At 39.9% G+C, this 23838-nt stretch overlaps 1 protein-coding gene across 4 annotated transcripts in view; it reads right to left on the reverse strand.

Moving 5' to 3' along the window:
• The window catches only part of Fars2 (phenylalanyl-tRNA synthetase 2, mitochondrial), a 392490-nt gene that overhangs the window by 261504 nt on the left and 107148 nt on the right, over positions 1-23838 (reverse strand). For all 4 annotated transcript variants that reach the window (XM_075969895.1, XM_075969897.1, XM_075969896.1 and 1 more), the window contains one exon: positions 12627-12786. In XM_075969895.1, the coding sequence (XP_075826010.1) occupies positions 12627-12786 (160 nt within the window). The remainder of the gene's footprint in view (positions 1-12626; positions 12787-23838) is intronic.

Genomic DNA, 23838 nt, shown 5'->3' on the forward strand with positions numbered 1-23838 from the left:
GTGATTGGTATAATAAAAAGCGGAACGGCCAACAGTTAGGCAAGAGAGATAGGTGGGAATTCCGGGCAGAGAGAGAATTACTGAGAGGAAGCAGGATGGACAGTAAGGATGAAGATGAGGAACACCATGTGGCAGAACGTAGATTAATATAAACTGGTTAATTTAAGCTATAAGAACTAGTTAAAACAAACCTAAGCTAAGGTAAAGCTTTCATAAATAATAAGTCTCCATGTCTTTATTTATGAACTGGAGGCCCAAAGAAAAATCCACCTACACAAAACACATGTAACATACCAATTCAGAGCAGCGCTCCTTCTAGAATGCCTTCCAATCCAAAACACTGTTTATCTGGCATAATATTGCCCTAATCTCAAGGCAAGTAGATTCTATACACACAGCTTATACCTTCCTCAAATTCTATTATCAAAAAAATGCCCTTTGATCTGGCCCACCACACCTATTTCTGCTAGTTCCCTATTCTTCTTACTGGAAGTGTCAAGAAATTATTGTAGAACCTAGTCTGTTCTCTGGCTAACATCTGCAATCTATCAACAAACCCTTGAATCAGGGATCCCCACCCAGTCCCAGAATTCTGTTTTCACAAACCACAATGCTTAGGTGAGGAAAACAAGACCAGCTTTCACTCTCCTCGAAGCACATGTTGACAGTTTTATAAATTATTAACAGCTAGCAAGGTAAGAAAATAAAGTCTTTCACATTTAAGTCAAACATTTAAAATATCAAACATTTTTCCTACACTAAATGGCCAATATATTTTAATATCAACAAACAAAAAGCAATACCAACTAAATGTCAGAATTGATCTTCAATAATCAATCAGAATCAGAAATATGGTACCTTTGAGCATGATATCATCATCATTTAGCAAAGTTTTTCTTTTTGATTAAAAAACTCAAAACAATGATGCCTGAGAAGGGCAGAGGTGACCTGAAGGCACAGAGCAGAGGAGAAGTTCCCTAGTTGCTTCATGACCCTACCAAGAACACAGAAGAAACACAACTCATCTGAGTTCCTGTCCCTTCCTGGGATGGTCCTCTTTCTGGCAATTCCACAAAAACCAATCCCCTGTGAATTTAAGACAATCTGTTTTCTTTCTCAAAACCATCTAACTTTGAGCCCCAGAGAAATCAAGACATGTAATAAACGGGGGTGCTAGCAATGGCTTCCATCTTGTGAGCACTCACTATGCCTCCTGTTTCACAAAGAAGAACCAAACAGAGAGAGTCTATCTTGTCCAAAGTCACACAGCCAGGGCAGGCGACTAGTAGATTTGCTCTACTCTAAATCCCTCATGTTGACAATTTAAACAAAATTACCTGATCATCAATTAAAACTCAAGATTGAAGCCGACAGTAATGGGACAGGACTGTAAACCCAGCACTTGAGAGGCAGAGACAAAAGAATCGCCCACAAGTTTGAGGCCAGCATGGTCTACACACCAAGTTTCAGGCTAATTATGGCTACATAATGAAACCCTGTTTCAAAACAATATTAAAATCATACAGAAGCAAAGCCAGGAGACGTGGTCCTTTTTATGTGAAAGTGGAGCTTTCAGTTGGCTCTGTTCAACTTGAAATTTCTTTTTCTAGTTAACTGTAGTCTGTGGTACTGTTGTTAACAACGTTAATTTATTTCCCCTTCTAGTTTATACATGGAAAAACAGAAAAACATCCTACTATACGTGTAGAAAATACACAAACTGACAGATATTGGCAGATGTGTATACATGTGAATCTGTAACCACATTCAAGCTAAAGACAAAGCCAGGAATACAGAGACACACATCTGTAATCCCAGCCCCCGGGGAGACTGAAACAGGAAGATGTCAAGCTGAAAACTACTACGGGGACAACTTAGCAAGATCCTGTTTCAAAATATTTTGGGGGGGGTACAATTTTTTTATTTTTTTAGTTATTATTATTATTAAAAATTTCCACCTCCTCCCCACCTCATATTTCCTTCCCCCTCCCCCACTCCCCTCCCCCTCCCTCTCCAGTCCAAAGAGCAGTCAGGGTTCCCTGCCCTGTGGGAAGTCCAAGGTCCTCCCCGCTCCATCCAGGTCCAGGAAGGTGCGCATCTAAACAGACTAGGCTCCCTCAAAGCCAGTACATGCACTAGGATCAAAACCCAGTGCCATTGTCCTAATATGCTGGCATATTAGTTAATGCATAATATTGGCAAAAATATGCCATATTCTCCTATATAGTTGAATAATTTAAACTTGTTACAGTGGCTTTTTTTAAACCACTGCTAACAGAATCATTTATAGAACATTTATATATAAACACAAAAACATATTTTCTTCTTGGTTTTTGTCATGCACTTTCAAGACTGTTTGTTAAATGATTTATTGAGTACTTCAATATTAGCACCAAAATATTCTTTTTTTTAAAGATTTATTTATTTATTTTTGTTTGCAGTGTTCTGTCTGCATGTATGCCTGCCGGCCAGAAGAGAACACCAGATTTCATTACAGATGGTTGTGAGCCACCATGTGGTTGCTGGGACTTGAACTCAGGACCTCTGGAAGAACAATCAGTGTTCTTAACCTCTGAGCCATCTCTCCAGCCCCCAAAATATTCTTTTCTTCGCTTTTCTTCATGACCTCAAAATTTCTGTATTAACCTGGTTTTAAAAACAAATTGCTAAGCTTCCTATATTAACAATATAATATTAACATCTAATTGAAACAGTGGTTTGTTTCACATGTGAACTATGAGAAGTAAAAATATTTACTAAAGGAAAGACATATTTTGGAAGCAGGGCTAAGTATGTCCACATCACACAGCTCTTACTCCCCAAACACTTACTAGAGTGCTTGAGGAAAATTAACCTGTAGTAAATAATTCAGCTACTATAAAATCACGTCCAGGTTTTATTTTCTCTTTCTTCTGTCTCTTCTTTTGGCAGAAAGACATTGTAATCCACATTTTTAAATGAAGCACGGGGTCTTCAAATCAGTTTCAGACCTCTGTGCATAAATGCAGTTGTCCAAAAATATACTCTGAACTTCCAGCCTAGGGCCAACTAAAGAAGAAGCATTTAATAATGAATGCAAGCCTCCGATGGGTCCAGCTGCCATATCTCCATACTGGATGAAGGCAGCAGGGTTGAGGAGCAGACTCTTCCTGCCCAGGCTGGTGTGTGTGTGTGTGTGTGTGTGTGTGTGTGTGTGTGTGTGTGTGTGTGAAATCATTCTCTTAGGAAACAAGATGATCTGGTCAAGATTGTTTCAACTCAGAATTCTACAAGATTTCCAAATAAGAACTAATATCAATACTCCACACATCAGACAGAGAACTGATTTCCAAAATATACCAAGAACTCAAGAACTTGATCATCAAAAGAACAAATAATCCATTAAAATAAATGGAGTACAAACCTAAACAGAGAACTCTCCACAGATTAATCTAAAATGGCTAAAAAACATTTAAGGAAATGTTCAATATCCTTAGTCATCAGAGAAATGCAAATCAAAACAACTCTGAGATTCCATCTTACATGGCCAAGATCAAAAACACTGATGACAACTTATGCTGGAGAGGTTGTGGGGTAAAGGGAACACTCCTGCATTGCTGGTCAGAGGGCAAACTGGTAAAGCCCCTTTGGTTACCAGTATGGCAATTTCTCAGAAAATTAGGACACAACCTTCCTCAAGGCCAAGCAATACCACTTTCAGGTATATACTCAAAGGATGCTCAATCATACCACAAGGACATGTGCTCAACTATGCTCACAGCAGCATTGTTTGTCATAACAAGAACCTGGAAAAAAAATACACATATACAAAGGATTTTCTAAACACTTCTAAGGGTACCCTCCACTGAAGCAAATAATTAATCACTGTGTGTGGCATTAATTTTTCAGTAGGCCTTTGCTCAGGTGGTACCAGGAATAAACAGTAAAATGTAGCGATTTAAAGCAATGGCTCTGGTAGCCTTCTGAAAAGCAGGCATTCACCAGAGGGAAGGAAGGAGAAAAGAACTAAGACAAAGGATGGACTAACTGGAAAGAAGCTCCTCAAAGAGTAGTGCTGTGCTAGTGTAATGGTTCAGCAGGTAGGGACATGGCCATCAAGTCCAGTGACCTGATTTTGATCCCAGCGATCCCCATGATGGAAGCAGATAACATACCAACTTCAAGTTGGCCTCTGACCTGCACATACGCACTGTGACACACACATATACCTCCAAATAAATAAATAAATGTAATAAAAACATTTCTTAAATTGGCAGTATGATAGAAAACCACAGTGTAGCTAGGGAAATACCTCAGCCCCACAGGCAAAGGCATCTGGTCCCTATACAGGTCTAACTGGCAAGCTGATTATCTGGGGGGAATCAGAGCCTGTTGAAGGGCAACACAGTAAGAAAGAAGTTAAACATAAGGGGAAGAACACGACCTGGTGTCAGTCTCACAAAGCCTTACACTCGCAGAGGTAGCAGAGGTTACAACAGCATTATGGAACACATTCCTGCCAGACTCAGGATCTGGACATGGGAATGGATGTCCTCAGGCAAAGAAGCTCCCGGCAGCTATGGTTGTTTCCTGAGGTGCTGCTGGCTGGAGACACCTTGTATATCAGCAAAGGGATTGTTGGAGATATGTTTCAAAGACCACCACCACCAGAGACAGGAATGCTCCCTTGAGGAGACCAGGTTAGCAGGAGAGAGAGAGAGAGAGAGAGAGAGAGAGAGAGAGAGAGAGAGGGAGAGAGGGAGAGAGGGAGAGAGGGAGAGAGGGAGAGAGGGAGAGAGGGAGAGAGGGAGAGAGGGAGAGAGGGAGAGAGGAGGGAGAGAGGGAGAGAGGGAGAGAGGGAGAGAGAGGGAGAGAGGGAGAGAGGGAGAGAGGGAGAGAGGGAGAGAGGGAGAGAGGAGGGAGAGAGGGAGAGAGGGAGAGAGGGAGAGAGGGAGAGAGGGAGCAATACTCTACTAGGAAACACCAATGTATGTCAGACACTGCTCTGGAAAAAGGCTGAGAACCCCAAAGGATACAAAAAGAAATTAAAATTCTAGGAATCCTAAATCCCTGTCTTACATGATCTAAAAGAAATGATTACTAAGCAGGGTACAAAATACATAGAAAGCAGTAGATGTACAGAAAACAATAATGAATTTCATGAGCATAAAAATAGTCTAAAATGTTATTTTATTTCTTTCTAATTCTAAAATGATAACCTATCTTATAACGGCCTTAGGATACTGGTACAACTCAAATGTTAGCAGAAAATAATAAATCACATTTGGAGACAGACGAAAGCTGAATCTAAAGCTACTATAATAACATCAAACTGACACAAGGAGAAACGTGGTCTAATTTTTAATTCTGCTTTCCAAGTACAAAGAAATCCAATAATAATAAGTGAGGAGAATCGGCTATATAAACAAATACAAAAAGAATCTTGAGGAATATGTCTGAGGCTGATAAACTGTGGCCATTAATTAAATATAGAAAGAAACAAAGTTTAGGTTTTTATGTGTCCTTTGGTACCCAAAATGTAATTGAATATGTAGCAAATCAAGGCTTTGTGACAACCTGGCCCAGAACAGGAGGGAGAGAGGGCAGGCTGGAGAGAAACGCCACTTTAGTTAGGTTGTCTGACCTTTTTTTTTTTTACATCATAGATTTCATTGTCTCAGTCTCAGAAATAATATTAAAATGACTAATATCTCTCATTTACTCACAACTTGCTCCTTTTAATCTTTCTTGAGAGGTTGTTACCTATGTGGCCCTGGATAACTTTGATCCTGCTGCCTCAGCTATCCAAATCGAGGAATTACTAGCCTGCACCACGTGGGTTATTGAAATGGTCTATTTTTATTCTTTTAAAACAGCTAACATCAAAAATAGGTTCAAGAGTCCGAGTTCTGGGCTACACCTGGCAGCAGGAAAGAACAGCTTCTTCTGCAAGAGCTCAGTGTCAGGTGGACAGCAGCTAGCCTCTCCTGGTACCCTCTGACTGTTCTTTGAGCTCCATGACACTCAGCTTGACGGTACTGACACAACTATACTAAGACACTCTCCGGGTTCTTTTCAGACTTCAGTTTACATTACCACTATTCTCCAAAAAAACAAATAATTTTTTTACTTTAATTCTACTCTGTATCTTTGTGAAGCAGGTATTATAAACAAAAGTGAGTTTAAAGACATAGAAAAGCTGAAATACTGGACAAGCACGATGGCTCATGTCTTCAATCAAAGAACAAAGAAGGGAGAGGCAGGAAAATCTAAGTTAGAGGCTAGCCTAGTATACAGTGTGAGTTTCAGGCCAAACAGAAATACACAATGAGATTATATCTCAAAAAAACAAAATCAAATAACAACAAAACAACAACACCAATCTGTTATAAAGCATGAATTGAAAAAGTCCAAATACACAAGATTTTAAAAAAAATCAACAAATGAACATCTCCTGATAACAAGATGCTATCTCACTACTGTTTCAAAATTCTTATATGTAGGCATGAGCTTTTGCCCCATGCAAAGACAGGCATCACAGTCAAACAAACAGAAAATGTACTGCAGAAACAGCCTTGAATAATGAAATTACACTTCAGTGCATGGTTTTGCAAGGCATGCAAACACAAATACTAAAAATACTAATACAAAACAAGTTAAAAAGTAGATTCCCAGAAATCTACTTCCTTGGTCTCCACTGAGTCTTGCAAGCACAACACATTGGCTCATTTATTTATCTGACAGCAGGCACCTGCCATAGTATGCTGGGGAAATGAGAAGACAACTTCTGAGAGTCAGCTCTGCACTTCCACCATGTAGGCCCAGGAGATGAAGCTCAGGTTGTTAGGATGAACCCTGGGCATATTTATATGCTAAGCTACCAGTTCAGCACTGCTGTGGGATAACTATTATGTATGCTGTGAATATATGTTGTTCTTTTATTGGTTGATAATAAAAGCTGCTTTGGCCAACAGCAAGGAGGAACATAGCTAGGTGGGAAGTCAAAGGGAGGGTAAAAGAAAGAGGACAAAGGCAAAGTCTGGGGAGATACCAGCCAGCCACCAAATGGGTAAGACATATAGAAAATGAAGTTTAAAAAAACCACAAGCCTCGTAGTAAAATGTATATTAACAGAAATGGCTTAATTCAAGATGTAAGAGCTAGTTAGTAATAAGCCTGAATTATAGGCCAAAGACTTTGTAATTAATGTAAGCTTCTGTATGATTATTCAGGCCTAGGAAACAAAAGCACCACCTCCATTTACACAGAGAAAACATAGCTTACAAAGACACATTCCAATTGTTGCAGATGATACAAAGCTAAGCTGAGCACCAACGTGATGGAAAGAGCATCCCATTCCATTAGCTGCCAGATTAGCTCCTCCATCCTCACAGCCATTTTGCATTCAGTGCCATAATTTCGCATCTCTTCCTTAGTTTTGTTCATATTTACACTAAATTTACTATTTTCAACCTATAAGGTACATTTTGCATGTCATATTTCATTTTATTTGTGAAACAAAAATTATTTCTAACTAAAAGTTGGATAACTGAAGTCTAAGATATCACAGAAACTGATAAATAAGTCAGGGTTTAAAAGGCAGAGAAGAGCTCTCAACAGAAATCCTCAGAAGGCATGGGATTTACTGCCATCCATATCCACATTCCTTCCTCCTCTTTGCTTTCTGTCCCTGGGTTGTAGCCCCAGCCAATGTTTTCAGTGTTGCAAACCTGGCTGCAGTCTTGGTTATTATGTGTTCCCTTTCCTTCCCACTGTTTTCTGGTTGTCTGGAGACTTCCTTGCTAATTCTCCCTCATCCTCTATTGGGAATCCTCCACCAAGTGCCCTCCTGACTACAGGCTCTTCTGAGTACTCATAGACACTGATGCCTTGGTAAAATATAAAGAAGCATGACTCCCTTGAAGACAGGAATTCTATCTAGATTATTCCATACTTTGATGTCTACAACCTGATAGAAATCAAGTTCATAAAGTCTCACAAGCAGCAATTTCAATTATTTTCTTACAGAAAGGAGTAAAAAAGCATGATAAGGAGGGATATAAATTTTTTGTACATAATTTGACAAAGGAAAAGGATGCATGATGGAGGAAGGTCATTGGCTAATAAAGGAACTGCCTTGGCCCTTTCTTATTGGTTAGGACATAGGTAGGTGGAGTAAACAGACAGAATGCCGGGAGAAAGAGGAAGTGAAGTCAGACTCCGCAGCTCTCCTCTCCGGAGCAGACGCTTCAGAGAGACGCCATGCCCCAGCTCCGACCCAGGATGGACTTAGGCTAGAATCTTCCCAGTAAGACCGGTGCTCACAGATTATTAGAGATGGGTTGATCTGGATGTGAGAATTAGCCTAGAAGAGGCTAGATAGGAATGGGCCAGAGCAATGTTTAAATGAATACAGTGTCTGTGTAATTATTTCGGGGCATAAGCTAGCCGAGCCGGGCGGCTGGGGTGTTGGGGACGCAGCCCCGCCGCTTCATATTACTACAAATGACGCCCAGATGTGTGGCTAACTGAACCCACTGAAAGCCTGAGAAAGCTTGGGAAAGAGTAAAGCATGTTTTCTTGATTGTGACAATTTCTCTGGTCTACTTTGCTTGCTAGAGGCAAGCAAGCGCCTCATCTAAGAGAGGCTTCCTGACTCAGCTTCAGCTGCAAAGCCTGCAGCTCATTAAGAGGTCCTGCCACGAAACACTTAAATGGTGTTGACGAAAAGCTGAACACATGCTTTTCGGTTTTAAGCTGTAGCAGGAAAAAAGCTGTGCCGTTTAAAAATGCCGGCTTTCTGGGCCATCCTGCCAGGGAAAACTCTGACTGTTTGAGGCAGGAGGGCCGGCTACCAAGAGAGGACTTGAGTGTTGTCTGTTACTGTAGCTCGCTTGCTGGCAAGGACCTTGAAATGCCATAGAGTCATAGCTATAAACATGGCTATAGCCAGTACCTCAGCCACGAGGCTGGAAAGCTTAGGAACGGGCTACATCTAGCCGTCAAAGCCACGCCTTTAGTCCTACTGATATTGCTTGGTACATTAAAGACTCATGTGGTCAGAAAAACAGAGATACAGTAAAGAGAACGTCAAAGACAAAGAAAATTTTTAAATGATTTACATTGTTAAAATATATGCAGACTAAAAGTTAAAATTCTTAAAGTAAAAAACAAAAATAAGGAAGAAAGAGAGTAGCCAGGTGTGGTAGCACACGCCTTTAATCCCAGTGCCTAAAAGGCAGAGACAAACAGATCTCTGTGAGTTCAAGGTGTAGTAGCAAACACCTTTAATCCCAATGCCTGGGAGGCAGAGACAGGCGGATCTCTGAGAGTTCAAAGACAGCCTGGTCTACAGATATACGCTCAAAAAGCAAAAAGTTAACTTAGGAATGTCACAGCTTAGATTCTTAAGCGCCTAGTGATTTAAAGGCGCAAATCAAAAGTGCTCCTGGATAGTAAAAAAAATTGCAGATTCACAATAGGACAGATTCAGACCACTAAATGAGTCACACTGTTGGATGAATGTACGTAGGCTTGGGAGAGAGAAGAAAAAGAATATAGAAAATAAAGTTAATGTTAAAACAAAAAGGTAAAGTCTTTAAAGAGACAGAGTACAGATAGTTAAGAGATTAAAAGAAATAAAGAAAAATAAGCCATGTAAAAATGGAAAATTCACAGAGAGTCTGGATTGTGTACATTGTGTTTTCATTAAAATTTTTGACTGTGAAGGAGCTAAGTACAGAGAGACATTTCATTATATGGGCTGCCAAGTGGAACCAGAACGGATATCATGAGGGTATGACTTCAGAATTTGGGTCTAAGGATATGATGCTTTGGAGAGAGTCTTCTTTTGTTTTCACAGAGGACCAGACCCTTTGGATTTCTTCTATCCTGATTTGGTATAATAGACCACAACCTCCCGAAAAGTTCCTGTGAACACCCTCAAAAAATTACTTTACTCAACTGCCAACTGAGATGACCCTAGCACACAGGTTATACCATGAAAGACCTAATTAACGACGCCCCCATTCAGCAGGAAGCAGTTTGGAGAGAAATAACTGTGCCCTTGTTCCCAAATATGGTTTATAAATGTTCTTTTACATTTAAAGGGGGAAATGATATAGGTATGAATAATTTGCATTGGTATGGATTTTAAGGTCAATTTTGTTATATGTATAAGTGTTTCTGATTTTGATTAAGGTATTGTGATTGTGTAGTTCATTTAAATATGTACTGTATAATTAAGAAATATAGGTTGTTAATGGATAATCATCGATAATAGTAAAGCTTGCAGTCATGTTAGTTAGATTTTCTAGATATAGAGATATATTTCAGATAGGCATTCTTCATATTTTTCAAAGATTATAGAATATGGCATTTTAAATGTTTTAATAACTTAGGACTTTTCATGACAATGAGACACTCTGCTCCTGGCAGCACCAATCTACTTCAAGAGGAAGATGGGCACCGAAGAGGCTCATTATGGAGTTTGATAGCCATTTGGGCAAGAAACTGCTCTTGCCTGGACTATTGCATAAACTGGACACAGAGAACCCGCAGAGAGAGGACTACTGAACTTGCCTAAGGTGAGATGATCTTTCCGGGTTCCTGATTCATGAAAGAGTCTGCGAGACATTCTGCAGGACACAACAGATAGTGACTGAACTGACTTTGAATTTTCCTGCTTTATGGAAATGTCTGCTGGATACCATGGGCCTGAAGGCTGAAGATGGATGCCCCAACGGTACAGAGGAACTTTGGGTGACTGTCCAGGCAGCGAGATGTCTCTGTCATTTCTAGAGTTTTAAAAGTTGCTTTTTTCTTGTTTGCTTATTGTATCTTTCTGGAGTCTTTGATGGAGTTAAGAATAGTTAGTTATAGTTTTCCTTAGTTATGATAAAGATTATTGTAACTTTTACTTGATAACTGTTTTGTTATATATAATTATGCTATGTTAAAGTTAAAGCCTTCCTTTTTTTTTTGTTTAAACCGAAAAAGGGGAAATGATGGAGGAAGGTCATTGACTAATAAAGGAACTGCCTTGGCCCTTTCTTATTGGTTAGGACATAGGTAGGTGGAGTAAACAGAACAGAATGCCGGGAGGAAGAGGAAGTGAGGTCAGACTCCGCAGCTCTCCTCTCCGGAGCAGACGCTTCAGAGAGACGCCATGCCCCAGCTCCGACCCAGGATGGACTTAGGCTAGAATCTTCCCGGTAAGACCGGTGCTCACAGATTATTAGAGATGGGTTGATCTGGATGTGAGAATTAGCCTAGAAGAGGCTAGATAGGAATGGGCCAGAGCAGTGTTTAAATGAATACAGTGTCTGTGTAATTATTTCGGGGCATAAGCTAGCCGAGCCGGGCGGCTGGGGTGTTGGGGACGCAGCCCTGCCGCTTCATATTACTACAGATGCAGATGAAATCCTGTCATGCTGTGTGAAGCTGCGAGACAGAACATTTCTCCTTAACACTGGGATCCCTTCTTCCCTACCCTGACTCTTAAATATTTGAACAATACGATCTATCTCCCTAGATTTCAGTGTTAAGCAGATTATACTACTGCTAAAAATACCACAATTCCTTTATTGTAGAAATAAAGAGGGGCGAGCTATAATAGGATTTTCTCATCAACAATCTTGAACTGAAATCTGTTTCACATTATACCATTTGATATGAAAAGCTTCAAGTCTGGAGACGGGAATAGAAAATAGCAACCATCCATGCAGCCATTATTCTATTTTATCAAATCATAACATTTTGTCATATTTTACTTCATACTTTTACAAAATAAAACATCTTGAACACAGATGAAGGCAGTTTCCCACACCCTCACATTACTATTCCTTACTGCCTAGAAAAGTGTAAGTCTGACATCAATGTGCAAATTTAAATAATGTATGCCATATAAAGAATGTGGAGGGCTAGTTAGTGGCGTCTTAAATGTTATATGAATTATGCATCTGATGATATGGAAGTAAAGATATTCCTATAAACCTTGTTAAAACAGAGCAGCAGAGCCTTACTAAATTACAGCAGAAGTCATTTTAAACACACACTAGAGTTCAGGTGTAAATTGAGGAGTCTGGAGGAACAAAAGCATACAGGTCAACCAAGATCAGTGAGCTCTGGGATCCAGCTAAGGATAGGGACTGAGGCTCCCATTGCAGGAATCACCAACAATATTTTCATCATTGGAGGAAGATTTGAAACCAGTACAGAAAATGAGTCAAAATCTGAACAATATAATTTTCCCTATAGAAACTCACATTAGTTCTTCTGCTATTGACAGTAGTAGTCATACATCAAATGTATGGCTGTGGCATGGAGTACTCCACATTGTGAAGAATCTTATCCATGTGATGTAGTAATACAGAAACAAAAATCAAGCTAACCAGACTCTTTGAAGTGATAACAATCTAGTCCACCGTCACTGTTCCTTCTCTAGCTAATTCCATTCTATACCTTCTATATATCAAGTTGAAAGAACCAAGAAGTCCACAGGCTTCCTCCCATTCGCCAATAACTTAGAAAAAAAATCAAGTCAACAATAAAAGCATTAGAGCCAAGCAGCTTAAATGATTGGCTGCACAGTGTTATTAACTTTTGAACTATTGAGCCTTGAGTCACAAAGATATCTGAGTACCTACCATCTCCAAAAAGATGTGTCATAAGCCTAGTCAGTACTTGTTTAAGGTCAAACTCCACAAGTTTCACGGCCTCCATGGTGTGTGTCCCTTGCTTATGAGCAGAGCGAGAACTTTCTTCAAAGAGTTCCAAGCTTTCTCCATTCTTCACACCAGCAAATAACTGTAAACAAAAAGGAATAATGAAATGTGTTTTTAAAAAGGCCTCAGTTGGTTTCTGTCAAACAGTATAGAAATTATGGGGATAAGAATTATATTTTAAATAAAAAAAGTAAATTAAAATTTAAAAACTTAAATTTTATAGCTAATAGGCACATTGAAACAGTAACTTTGTACTAACAGTACTTTGTACTAACTAGCCAAGCTCTGAGTTACCCGGTGTGGCAGGTCCCTGGGCAACTAAAGACACTACTCAGATCTTTGCTGATCAGTTTTATATTTGCCTGAGTTTTCTGTCATTTCCTTACAAGAGACATTATCCTCAATTTTAATGGAAATGCCAAGCTTTAGACTCTAAAATAATATCCCTAAGTGTCCTACAGGATATTTCCAATGTGATCTAAGACTAAGTAAGAAAGTACAGTTTAAGAATTAAATCCTATAAAGTCTATGAAGACAGGAAACCTGCTGGAGTTTTGATACTCTATTTCTAAAACCCATTTCAGAGCTTTGGGTATATCTCTGCCACTTACTATATACAGAAAGGGGCAAGTTAAATGATATCGAAGTCTTGGCTCGTGCCAAATTCACAGATTTATATGGTAAGTAATGTATGAAAATACAGGGTACATGCTACAGTACAACAGCTAAATAAAATTTCCTTAATATCATCATTACCCATAGCTGTCATTAATTATAAGCTTCTTTTCCAATAAAATAGAGTATCCACAGCTGATGAGATGGATCAGTAAGTATGTGCTTGCCACATAACCAGGAGAATCTAAATTCAATCCTAAGCAACTGTGTAAGAAGGCAGACACAATGACATTCATCTGTGGTCCCATGGGGAGGAAGAAACCAGAGGCTCTCTGGAGATCACTGGGCAACCAAGCTAACCAAAGCAGTGGGCTTCAAATTCAGTGAAAGACCCTATCTCAAAAGCTAAAGTGGAAAGTGACAGACAAAATCACTTGAGATCCACCCCTGGCCTGTGTGTGCACACACATGTATAAACACAGGCATATAATCCCCCCAAACACACACATACACACACAAACATATCCATCTGTGGTGACATAGCAGATCAACTTTACCTATGAAGAGAATGGGTCAAAAAAGAGAAATAAAGCCAGGCAGTGGTGGCACACACCTTTAAACTCTGTACTTGGGAGGCAAGGCATGTAGAACTCTGTGAGTTCAGGGCCAACCTGGTCTACAGAGCTAGCTCTAGGACAGACAAGGCAAATGGCCATCATTTTTTACTCCTGAGTCCCATGGGAGACAATACTAAAGGACTGTCAGTTCTAGTAAAGTTATATTGGATGATTAGAACAATCTTGATAGAAAAAAAGGCACAAAGGAAGTCCCATTGCAAGGTCTCCTCTCAAAGCTCAAAAGTCTTTTCAGAAGATCTAACCACCCTGGGGATTCAAGTGAGTCCCAGGAGTGCTGAAATAACCCACCTTGTGTACAATCAACATAGTTCAGGACTCGCGCCTAAGGAATGATGCTGCCCACTATTAGGCTGGGTCTTCCTACATTAATTAACGTAAACAAGATGATGCCCTACAGACACCTTCACAGGCCAACTCAGCCCTGAGAACTCCCTCACCGTAACTCTCGTCCCAGGTGATTTCTGCACTGAGGGAAGTGGTGACTAACTGGCCATCACAGTTGTGCATCATGTCTGGAGTTTTGAGAATTCTAAACATTAAACACAAAAATATTTTATACTGGAGAAATATCTGAACACACTGCTCAGTCTACATAGGTGAGCACTATTTAAGTGTAAAAGAGAATGCAGAAGACCTTCCTAACAGCTAGAACAATGTCCAACAGGTGAAAAAGTAAAAAAGGCCAAGTACAAAGGAGCAAATGCTGTCTTTCCTGCCACCTACCCTCCCCGAACACATACTTCTTGCCTACCACACATATACATACACTTCCTCTACTAACAATATCCCACCAAATGCTACACCTTATATGACTAATAGGCACAAACTGGCATATTAACAGATAGCCACAGTACTTAGTGTACATCAGCTGTGATCTCGGCAGCAGGCAGAGTATACATTAAGAATCACTACGGGGCAGTTCTATGGTTTCTGTGGATTTCCAGTAGGATGCAGCCACTATTTAACACTATACAAAATAGTTTCAATGCTTTAAATATGACCCATACTCTACCAATTTATCTGTCTCTCCCCAGCAAACCCTGGTGTCCACTGATCTTTTCACTTCAGTCTAAAGTTTCTTTTCCAAAATATCATAATTGGAAGTATAAAGCAGTCAGACTTTTCCTTTCACTTAGCTATATGCACTTAATTTCTCTCTATATCTTCAATGGCTTGATAGTTCATGTATGGGACTGTTTTGAATAAAACATTTTTACTATTTATACATTATTGATATGTAATTTTTAAAACACTTTATTTCTACACATTAGAATTGCAAGAGCTGAACCAATTGGGTACTATTTTGCCAACCCTGAAACAGCATTGTCCAGAAGTGTGTATCTATGTTAGGTGATTGTATGCCTGGGGATGGAAGCGAATCACTAGGAAGCCTGAAGGCCTAGGCTGAAGGAGCTTTTACCCTCAAAGACTATATAGATAGAGCTCTAGGGCCAATTTGCAACTTAAGATGAGAGTTGTCGGGTTTCACTCGCCCATACTGTTTAGTCTCCAAGGAGCCCTAAAGAGGAGGATAGACCTGCAAATAGAAATCCTCAAAATGCACCTGTGCCTTCTCTAGGCTCTCAGTTCAATACACATGTCCGCTCCTGAGGGCACTGCCCCATTTTTATAAGGTTTAAATACAGCAAGGGACAGTGAGATGGTGCAGCTGGTAAAGGCGCATACCACTAAGAGTGACAATTTTCAGCAGTCCCACAGAAAAACAACAGAATTGACTTCCATGTTTCCTATAACTCCAGAAAAAAGACAGAGAGACACACGAGAGAGAGAGAGAGAGAGAGAGAGAAACCCTGTCTCAAAAAAGCAAGGGGAGAGAGAGAGAGAGAGAGAGAGAGAGAGAACAAAAAACTTAAAATCTGAAGAATATTTTTAATTATAGCAACATTATTTCATGGGTTGCTTACCTCTTTTTAAAACTATTCCCTTTATCCTTTCGTTCAGCACACCTAATCCACACTTAGAACAAACTTCTTGATTTTGACCTTGTAAACTGAATTCAGAATCATATTACAAGACTCCCGGGAAGTGAATGCCTTTCATATTTTACCCCTGACTTGTTTGTTTTGTGGAGCTGAATATTAAACACAGGGTCATAGTATACCTGCAAAATTCAAGATGTTGTTATTTCTTTCTGCTGTGTAGTACTCCATTGTATAAATGTACCACATTTTCCTTATCCATTCTTCAGTCGAGTGACATTTAGTTTGTTTCCAGGTTCTGATTATGACAAACAATGATGCTATGAACAAAGATGGGCACATGTCTTTGTGGCACGATTGAGCATCCTTTGGATATATACCCAAAAGTGGTATTACTGGGTCTTGAGGAAGGTTGTTTTGTAATTTTCTGAGAAATTGCCATACTGATATCCAAAGGGGCTGTACCTGCTTGCATTCCCACCAACAATGCAGGAGTGTTCCCTTTACCCCACAACCTCTCCAGCATAAGTTGTCATCAGTGTTTTTGATCTTGGCCATTCTTACAGCTGTGAGATGGAATCTCAGAGTTGTTTTGATTTGCATTTTTCTGATAAGGATGTTGAGCATTTTTTTAAGCGTCTTTCAGGCATTTTAGAATAATTCACTTTTGTGACCCCTTCTTCTTTCTCCATATCCCCTTCTCCTTCTGGTTCCTGTCTATGTCCAATCACCTCATAGTCTCTCTTGTGTCACCTGTGCTCTAGTTCCTGCCTGTCCTCCATACCTCCTTTCCCTCTTATCACTGCCCCTTCTGCTTATATGACCTCTACCACACATACCCAATGTATGTATGCATGCATGTATGTATGTATGTAAACATTTCAAGTAAGGCTCTGCATATGGGAAAAACAGGTGGTACCATTCTGAATCTGGGATACCCTGCTTAATATGGTATTTTCAGATTCATCTATTTCCCAGAAATATCATAATTTTACTTTTCTCTACAGTTGAATGAAATCCCATTGTGCATATATCCCACAGCTACATAATCCATTTGTGTAGTGATGGACACCTAGCTAGGCTGGTTCCACTGTCTTGGTATTATGAGTAGAGCAGCAATAAGCATGGATGGGCAAATTTCTGTGAGGCGGAATGCACGCAGCACCTTAGGTATTTGACTAGAGGTGGCAGAGCAGGGTCATATAGTAGCATAACTTCTTTTAGTTTTTTTTTGATAACTTTCCACACTGATCCCCACACTAATTACACCAGCTCACTTCCACCAATAATGCATAGGGTTGTCTTTCCCCATGCTAGCTAGCATCTGTTCCTCTTTGTTTCGTAGCGGAGGCCATGCTGACTGAAATGAGAGGGAATCTCAGAGAAGTTTTAATTTGAATTTGTTGACAACTAAGAATATTAAATACTTTTTAAAACTATTGGCCATTTCAGTTTCTTCTTTGGAGAAGTGTCCATTTCATTCACCAATTGACTGGCAGTTCTGTTATGTTGATGGTTAACTTTTGTAGTTCTTTATATATTCTAGATATTAATACCTTGTCTGGCAAAGACCTTCTCCCATTCTGTACACTGTCAACAGAGCAGACAGCCGACATATATTTTTAATGTGCTAATCACCTTATGTTTCTCTATATTTTTAAGCTTATATCCTCTCCTCAGGACAAATGTCATTCATTACATTCTTTGCAAAGAAAAATAGAAACTTCTTTTAAACTAGCATTAGACCTGAGTAGACCTGATCATATAAAAAGTCAAAGACTTCAACTTCAATCCAATGAGGCCATTTTCTTGGTTTTCCTGAACCACAGCTGAGGATGGGCACACGGGACAATAAAATCTAAAGCCAAGACTCAGCTAATAGTGTCACACAAGGTAACAAGAAGGCTTTTTCACTCTGCCCTTTCCTAGAAGATCAGCATGGAAGTCTTGACAAAGGAGCCTGGTGCAGCTGTCAGTCACTACATAAGAAAACTAGAACTACCTCTGGTGTACCTTTCTCCAAACACCAAGTACATGCCGGGTAATATTAATGAATATCTTACATTAGTATTAATGTGTACTATCCTGTTAAAAGCGCATGGTCCTCCCCTGTACCGCATGCAGCTCCTGCCACTGCGACTCTACCCCGACACCACCTCTTTACAAACAGTTGCAGTTACCAGATAATGCTAGGAGGTAAGTTGTAGAACTCAATTCTGGACTCTGCAAAGCACTTCAACAAATCAGAAGCACTGGGATGTTTATGTAGATACACTAAACATGCCAAAAATCTCAGAGGGGAAGTAAGGAACAATAATTGTGTGTATTAGGAAAACTTAAATAACTCCTATTTAACAGGTAAACTTTGGGGGTTCTTAGTATCATTAATAAAAAAATTAAATAATGGACTCAGGTGGAAGCACAAGAACAGTTTTATTAAAGGAAAATCACAGGGCACAAGGCAGGCAAGCAGCAAAACCTCAGCTGCTGCCTAGAAAAGAATGGAGGAAAGAAGGGAAAACTAAGCCATTTAAGTTGTGGGGCCAGGGAAACTTTAACGAAAGAGGAAGGAAGTCAAAATGTGGGGGGGGGGGGCTATTATGAAAAGAGATAGAAGTGAAGGAAAGGGTACTGCTTTACTGAATGGATTGGAAAAGCTGGTAGACATAAGAACCCCACATTGGTTGTAGTCCTTAAGCTTCTTCACTAGAGGTTGGCGTTCTGGGATGGAATAGTAGAATATCTCATTATTTTGAGATTATTATTAATAAATTATAATTAATAAATTATTCTATCTCTTTAGCATATGAGTCCACCGTCTTAGTTGTGATGGCTTAGCCAAAGCGACAGAACCAGCTCGACTGGAACGTTGAGACTACACTAGACTAGAAATTCTAGTCTCTCACCCAGTTTTCCTACTCAAACACTATATTGCAGCTTAGGACAATGCAAAATAAAAGGAGCCAAGCTTTCATAAGGCTGTTTTTAAAACTAATAATGATTACCTAGCAAGTTCCAAACATCGATGACCTCCAGAGTACATGAGGAAAACCAGAATGTATCTGGAACATGTAGAAAACATGGGCACAGAGCTGAACAGAGAATTCTCAACAGAAGAACTTCAAATGGCCAAAAGACACTTAAGGTCATGCTCAACTTCCTTAGCGATCAGGGAAATGCAAATCAAGACAACTTTAAGATACCATCTTACACCTGTCAGAATGGCTAAAATAAAAAACACCAATGATAGCCTTTGCTGGAGAGGTTGTGGAGAAAGGGGTACCCTCATCCATTGCTGGTGGGAATGCAAACTTGTGCAACCACTCTGGAAAGCAGTGTGGCGGTTTCTCAGGAAATTCGGGATCAACCTACTCTTGGACCCATCAATACCACTCTTGGGAATATACCCAAGAGAGGCCCTATCATACAACAAAAGTATATGTTCAACTATGTTCATAGCAGCATTGTTTGTAATAGCCAGAACCTGGAAACAACCTAGATGCCCTTCAATGGAAGAATGGATGAAGAAAGTATGGAATATATATATACATATTAGAGTATTACTCAGCAGTAAAAAACAAGAACTTCTTGAATTTTGCGTGCAAATGGATGGAAATAGAAAACACTATCCTGAGTGAGGTAAGCCAGACCCAAAAAGAGGAACATGGGATGTACTCACTAATATTTGGTTTCTGGCCATAAATAAAGGACATTGAGCTTATAATTCATGTTCCAAGAGAAGCTAAATAAGAAGGTGAATCCAAAGACAAACATATAGGCATCCTCCTGAATATTAACCTTCATCAGGCGATGAAAGGAGACAGAGACAGAGACCCACATTGGAGAACCGGACAGAAATCTCAAGGTCCAAATCAGGGAGCAGGAGAGGGAGCACGAGCAAGGAACTCAGAACCGCGAGGGGTACACCCACACACTGAGACAATGGGGATGTTCTATCGGGAATTCACCAAGGCCAGCTGGCCTGGGTCTGAAAAAGCATGGGATAAAACCGGACTTGCTGAACATAGCAGACAATGAGGACTACTGAAAACTCAAGAACAATGGCAATGGGTTTTTGATCCTACTGCACGTACTGGCTTTGTGGGAGCCTAGGCAGTTTGGATGCTCACCTTACTAAACCTGGATGGAGGTGGGCGGTCCATGGACTTCCCACAGGTCAGGGAACCCTGACTGCTCTTCCAACTGATGAGGGAGAGGGACTTGATCGGGGGAGGGGGAGGGAAATGGGAGGAGGCAGAAATCCTTAATAAATAAATAAATTAAAAAAAAGAAAAAAAAAGAAATAGATTCAGAACAGTTTAACAATGAAAGTAAATAACAAAATGATTCTTAAAGTTTAGAAAGCAAAAAATATTTTTCAAAAAGTCTTAGAAATTAAGCAAATTTTCAAAAAGGCAAATTTAAAAAGAGGAAAAAAGAATGGTCAGAATAATATATAAACATGCAAATTCCAAATGGCCAAAAGGTAAGGAGTCAGATGAAAGCGGAATTCCGGATGGTTATATCACAGCCCAGACCCTTTCCTGTTTGCTTATTTAAATATCCTTTTCTATTTGTTCGTTTTAATATCAAGAGATCGCTCACTCCTGCACCACAAGCCTGTGTGTGAGTGCTAGACTCTATTTATGCTGCCTATTTCTCTGCAGTTTTGTGACAGAGCTCATGTCTCTCTGATGCTACTCACAGAACCATCAGATGATGACAACAAGCACGGTCTACCTTATAAGGCCATTACCCTACCCACTACGTGGTTTCATTGAATGCCGACTTACCACATTCCAGTTACTCCAATAAGAACTCAGGGGTTTACAAAGTAAATGGAGGAGAAACATTGCATAGTAATTGATGGTTCCTGAATCCAAACTCAACTGTATGATTGTGATCTAGTGTCAGACCCAGAACCCTCTCTCTGACTTCAAAATAGGAAGGACCAGATAGACAGAATGAAAATGTGATATAAAACATGAACATAACTGAGCTGCCAGGCCCCAAACACTTACATTTCCTGAGACACTGCATAAAATAATGATAGTTTACTCCAATTAAAACAGGTTTATTATATAAGGATCACTAAATTCTATCATCATCATCACCATCATTATGTCGTTGTTGTTATTACTATTATTATTATTATTAATTGGGATTGGGAGATAGCCCAGTTTGTAAAGTGAGCACACTGCAAGTGTGAGGCCTACAACCTACACTAGAAAATAGTCAGATATAATGGTGCATGCTTATAATCCCAGTGCTAGGGAAGGAGAAACAAACAGATGCCTGGGACTCTCTCTCCAGCCAGCCAAGTATGACTGGTGAGTTCCAGTCTTAAAGTGGACAGCTCCTGAACAACAGCACAAAGGCTGACCTCAAGCCTCTACGAGCATGTGCTGTACAAACAAACATAATTATCAACAAACAGTTAAGCTTGCCTTTTGAGTACACTAAACATCTGTGAACTTGCACACAAGTGGCCAGTTTGGGGACCATTCACAGTGTGCGTGCCACACAGATGAAATGATCCACATTTGCACTACTCACAGAAAAACGGCATGTGGTAAAAACAATTGTGGGAACTTCTATGGGAGATGGGTGTCCGGGAGCGTCCTGGAGTGTTCCAGTGGGTCCTGGCGCATTCTGGGACATTCTGGAGCATCCTGGAGCACAGCTAACCCCTGTGTTTGACTCCAATGATCTCAACCCTTCCTTCTTAAAGTGAGGAAGAGAAGTAATGAAAAGGAAAAGAAAAGAAACTAAGGCGAAAAGCATCTTAGTGTTGAATAAATCATACACAGAGAGATCAAAGGGGATTAGAAACAACTCAGAGAACTGTTCAGAAGAATCCTTCCAGAAGGAAGAAGCAGGGCTGTGACATTCTATACCACGTACAAAATCTGAAAGATGATGTGGCTAAGAAAATATTCAGTCAGCCCCTACAGTACTTGTATGAGTGGACACAGAATCAAAAGACAGGGCCCTTCTTGGGCACTCAGCAAGCACAATAATAAAACACACCTAATGCATTCTGCATTAACCCAAAAATACTTACAGAAAACAACTGAACTTTTCTGGTGGAGTCCTGAGCCAGGAGAAGGGCAATGAAAGGAGAAGGAAGAGACAAGAATGACTTCAAAAACTGGACAATTGTCATCAAGTGAAATTCTGGTTAATAGCATGCTTTGTCCAGATCTTGGTGCAGTTCTGCAGGTCATTTTCTTTTTAAAGTCTAATTAACCCACATAACTTTATTAGAAAATGCTTAAGAGAAAAAATTCAAAGATTCATAGCCAAATTAAACAGGACAAATAGTTACTTTTTCAGCAATATGAGACGTCTTGGACAATTAGAAAAAAATCAGGAGATTTTTTTGGACAGACAAATATAATTGAAGTGCTTGGATGTGAAAACCCAAGAAGCCCCTGAGATACAGAGTGGCTAAGTAATTCCACATGTATGCGAAGTCCTTCCCACCTTCCTTCCCAGATTCTGCAATTCCCTAGGCCTAGACAGCAGCTGTCAGAGAACTGAGTTATACAGAGGAACTATTGGGAACAACTGCCCACTAACAGCTGATAAGGGGACTTGGAGGGAACAGACATATCCATTATTGGTTCCTCAAATGAGCCTGCTGCAGATTACAGGACATAAACACTGTCTGCTTATAAATTCCCCAACACTCATTGTGTAACAACTCAACACTTTACAGTCACTAGCAGAGCTCCCTGAGCCTGTGTTCTGCTGAGACAGAAGTGAGTGCAGAGTGCACAACAACAGAACAAACATAGTTTCATTCCAAATTCGTAGCTTCAGCAGTGTGGGCCAGCATGAGACCAGTGCCATCTAGAGGCAGAGGACAGGGAGCTGCTCCATCACTGACCAGGCTACAAGATTTGTCATCAAAAAGTATTCTCCTTTATTTCCATTTTCAAAATATTAAAATCTAGCAGATTATACTTGAAATACCTTTTATACTAAAGTCAGACATAACTGCCACCAGGGCCATATTAATTTACTAAGGTACCAGATGATATTTTTCTGCACGTTTTACCCTCAATGGTACAATTCCTGAAAGAGATAAACAGTGTTTCTAAAACAATCCCAAGGAAAGAGGGAGACAGACAACACAGATCACTGGCTCGACTCTGCATTTGGAAGTCACCAGCTCCTTACAATGCCAAAGAAAATCTAAGAAGCTAGAGCAGGAAGGCTTTGAAATAAATATTAAAACAAAAGTGAGTCCAGATAGTAACAGAGAGAAATCACTGCAGGATGGGCACAGCAGCATGCCCCTGTCATCACAGCAAGCAATGCTGAAGCAGAAGACCCAACTGAGCTACAGAGTCTAAAACTTGCTTGGTGACAACAGCAAGATATTGTCTTAAAAGAAAAAGAAAAAAAAAACCTTTAAGGTTCACTGCTATAGTTTTGATCTAAAATATTCCCACAAGGACTTGTCTGTAAAGACAGGTCCCCAACCTGTGGTCACTCTTAAATAGTAGTAAAGGAAGCCCTGTTGTTGGGGCATATTCTTGAAGATTATGAAAGCCCAAATACTTGGTCTCTCTCTTTGCTTCCCATCTACCACACAGTGAGCACCCTGCTGCTTTAGAAGTTCTCCCCAGAATGCACTGAGTCTGTCACTATAGGCCAAAGTCAACAAGGCCAAGTACCCAGAGACTAAAATACACCTTTCTTCAATGCTGATATAGCTTAGAGAAATGTTATAGTGAAAAACCTGGCTATTATCTTAATTGTGATAAATATGCCATAGTATTTAATAGTGGGAAAGCTGATGTTAGGGATTTCAAGAGTTCTCTCTTGTTGGCAACATTTCTACAAAACAAATAATATTCTATAATAAGAGTGGAGATGATATACTCCTTTAACTGAAATCAGCACAATGCAGGAAGAATTGGAGCCCCAAGA

The sequence above is a fragment of the Microtus pennsylvanicus genome, chromosome 4 (genome assembly GCF_037038515.1).
Source record: "Microtus pennsylvanicus isolate mMicPen1 chromosome 4, mMicPen1.hap1, whole genome shotgun sequence".
Taxonomy (NCBI): domain Eukaryota; kingdom Metazoa; phylum Chordata; class Mammalia; order Rodentia; family Cricetidae; genus Microtus; species Microtus pennsylvanicus.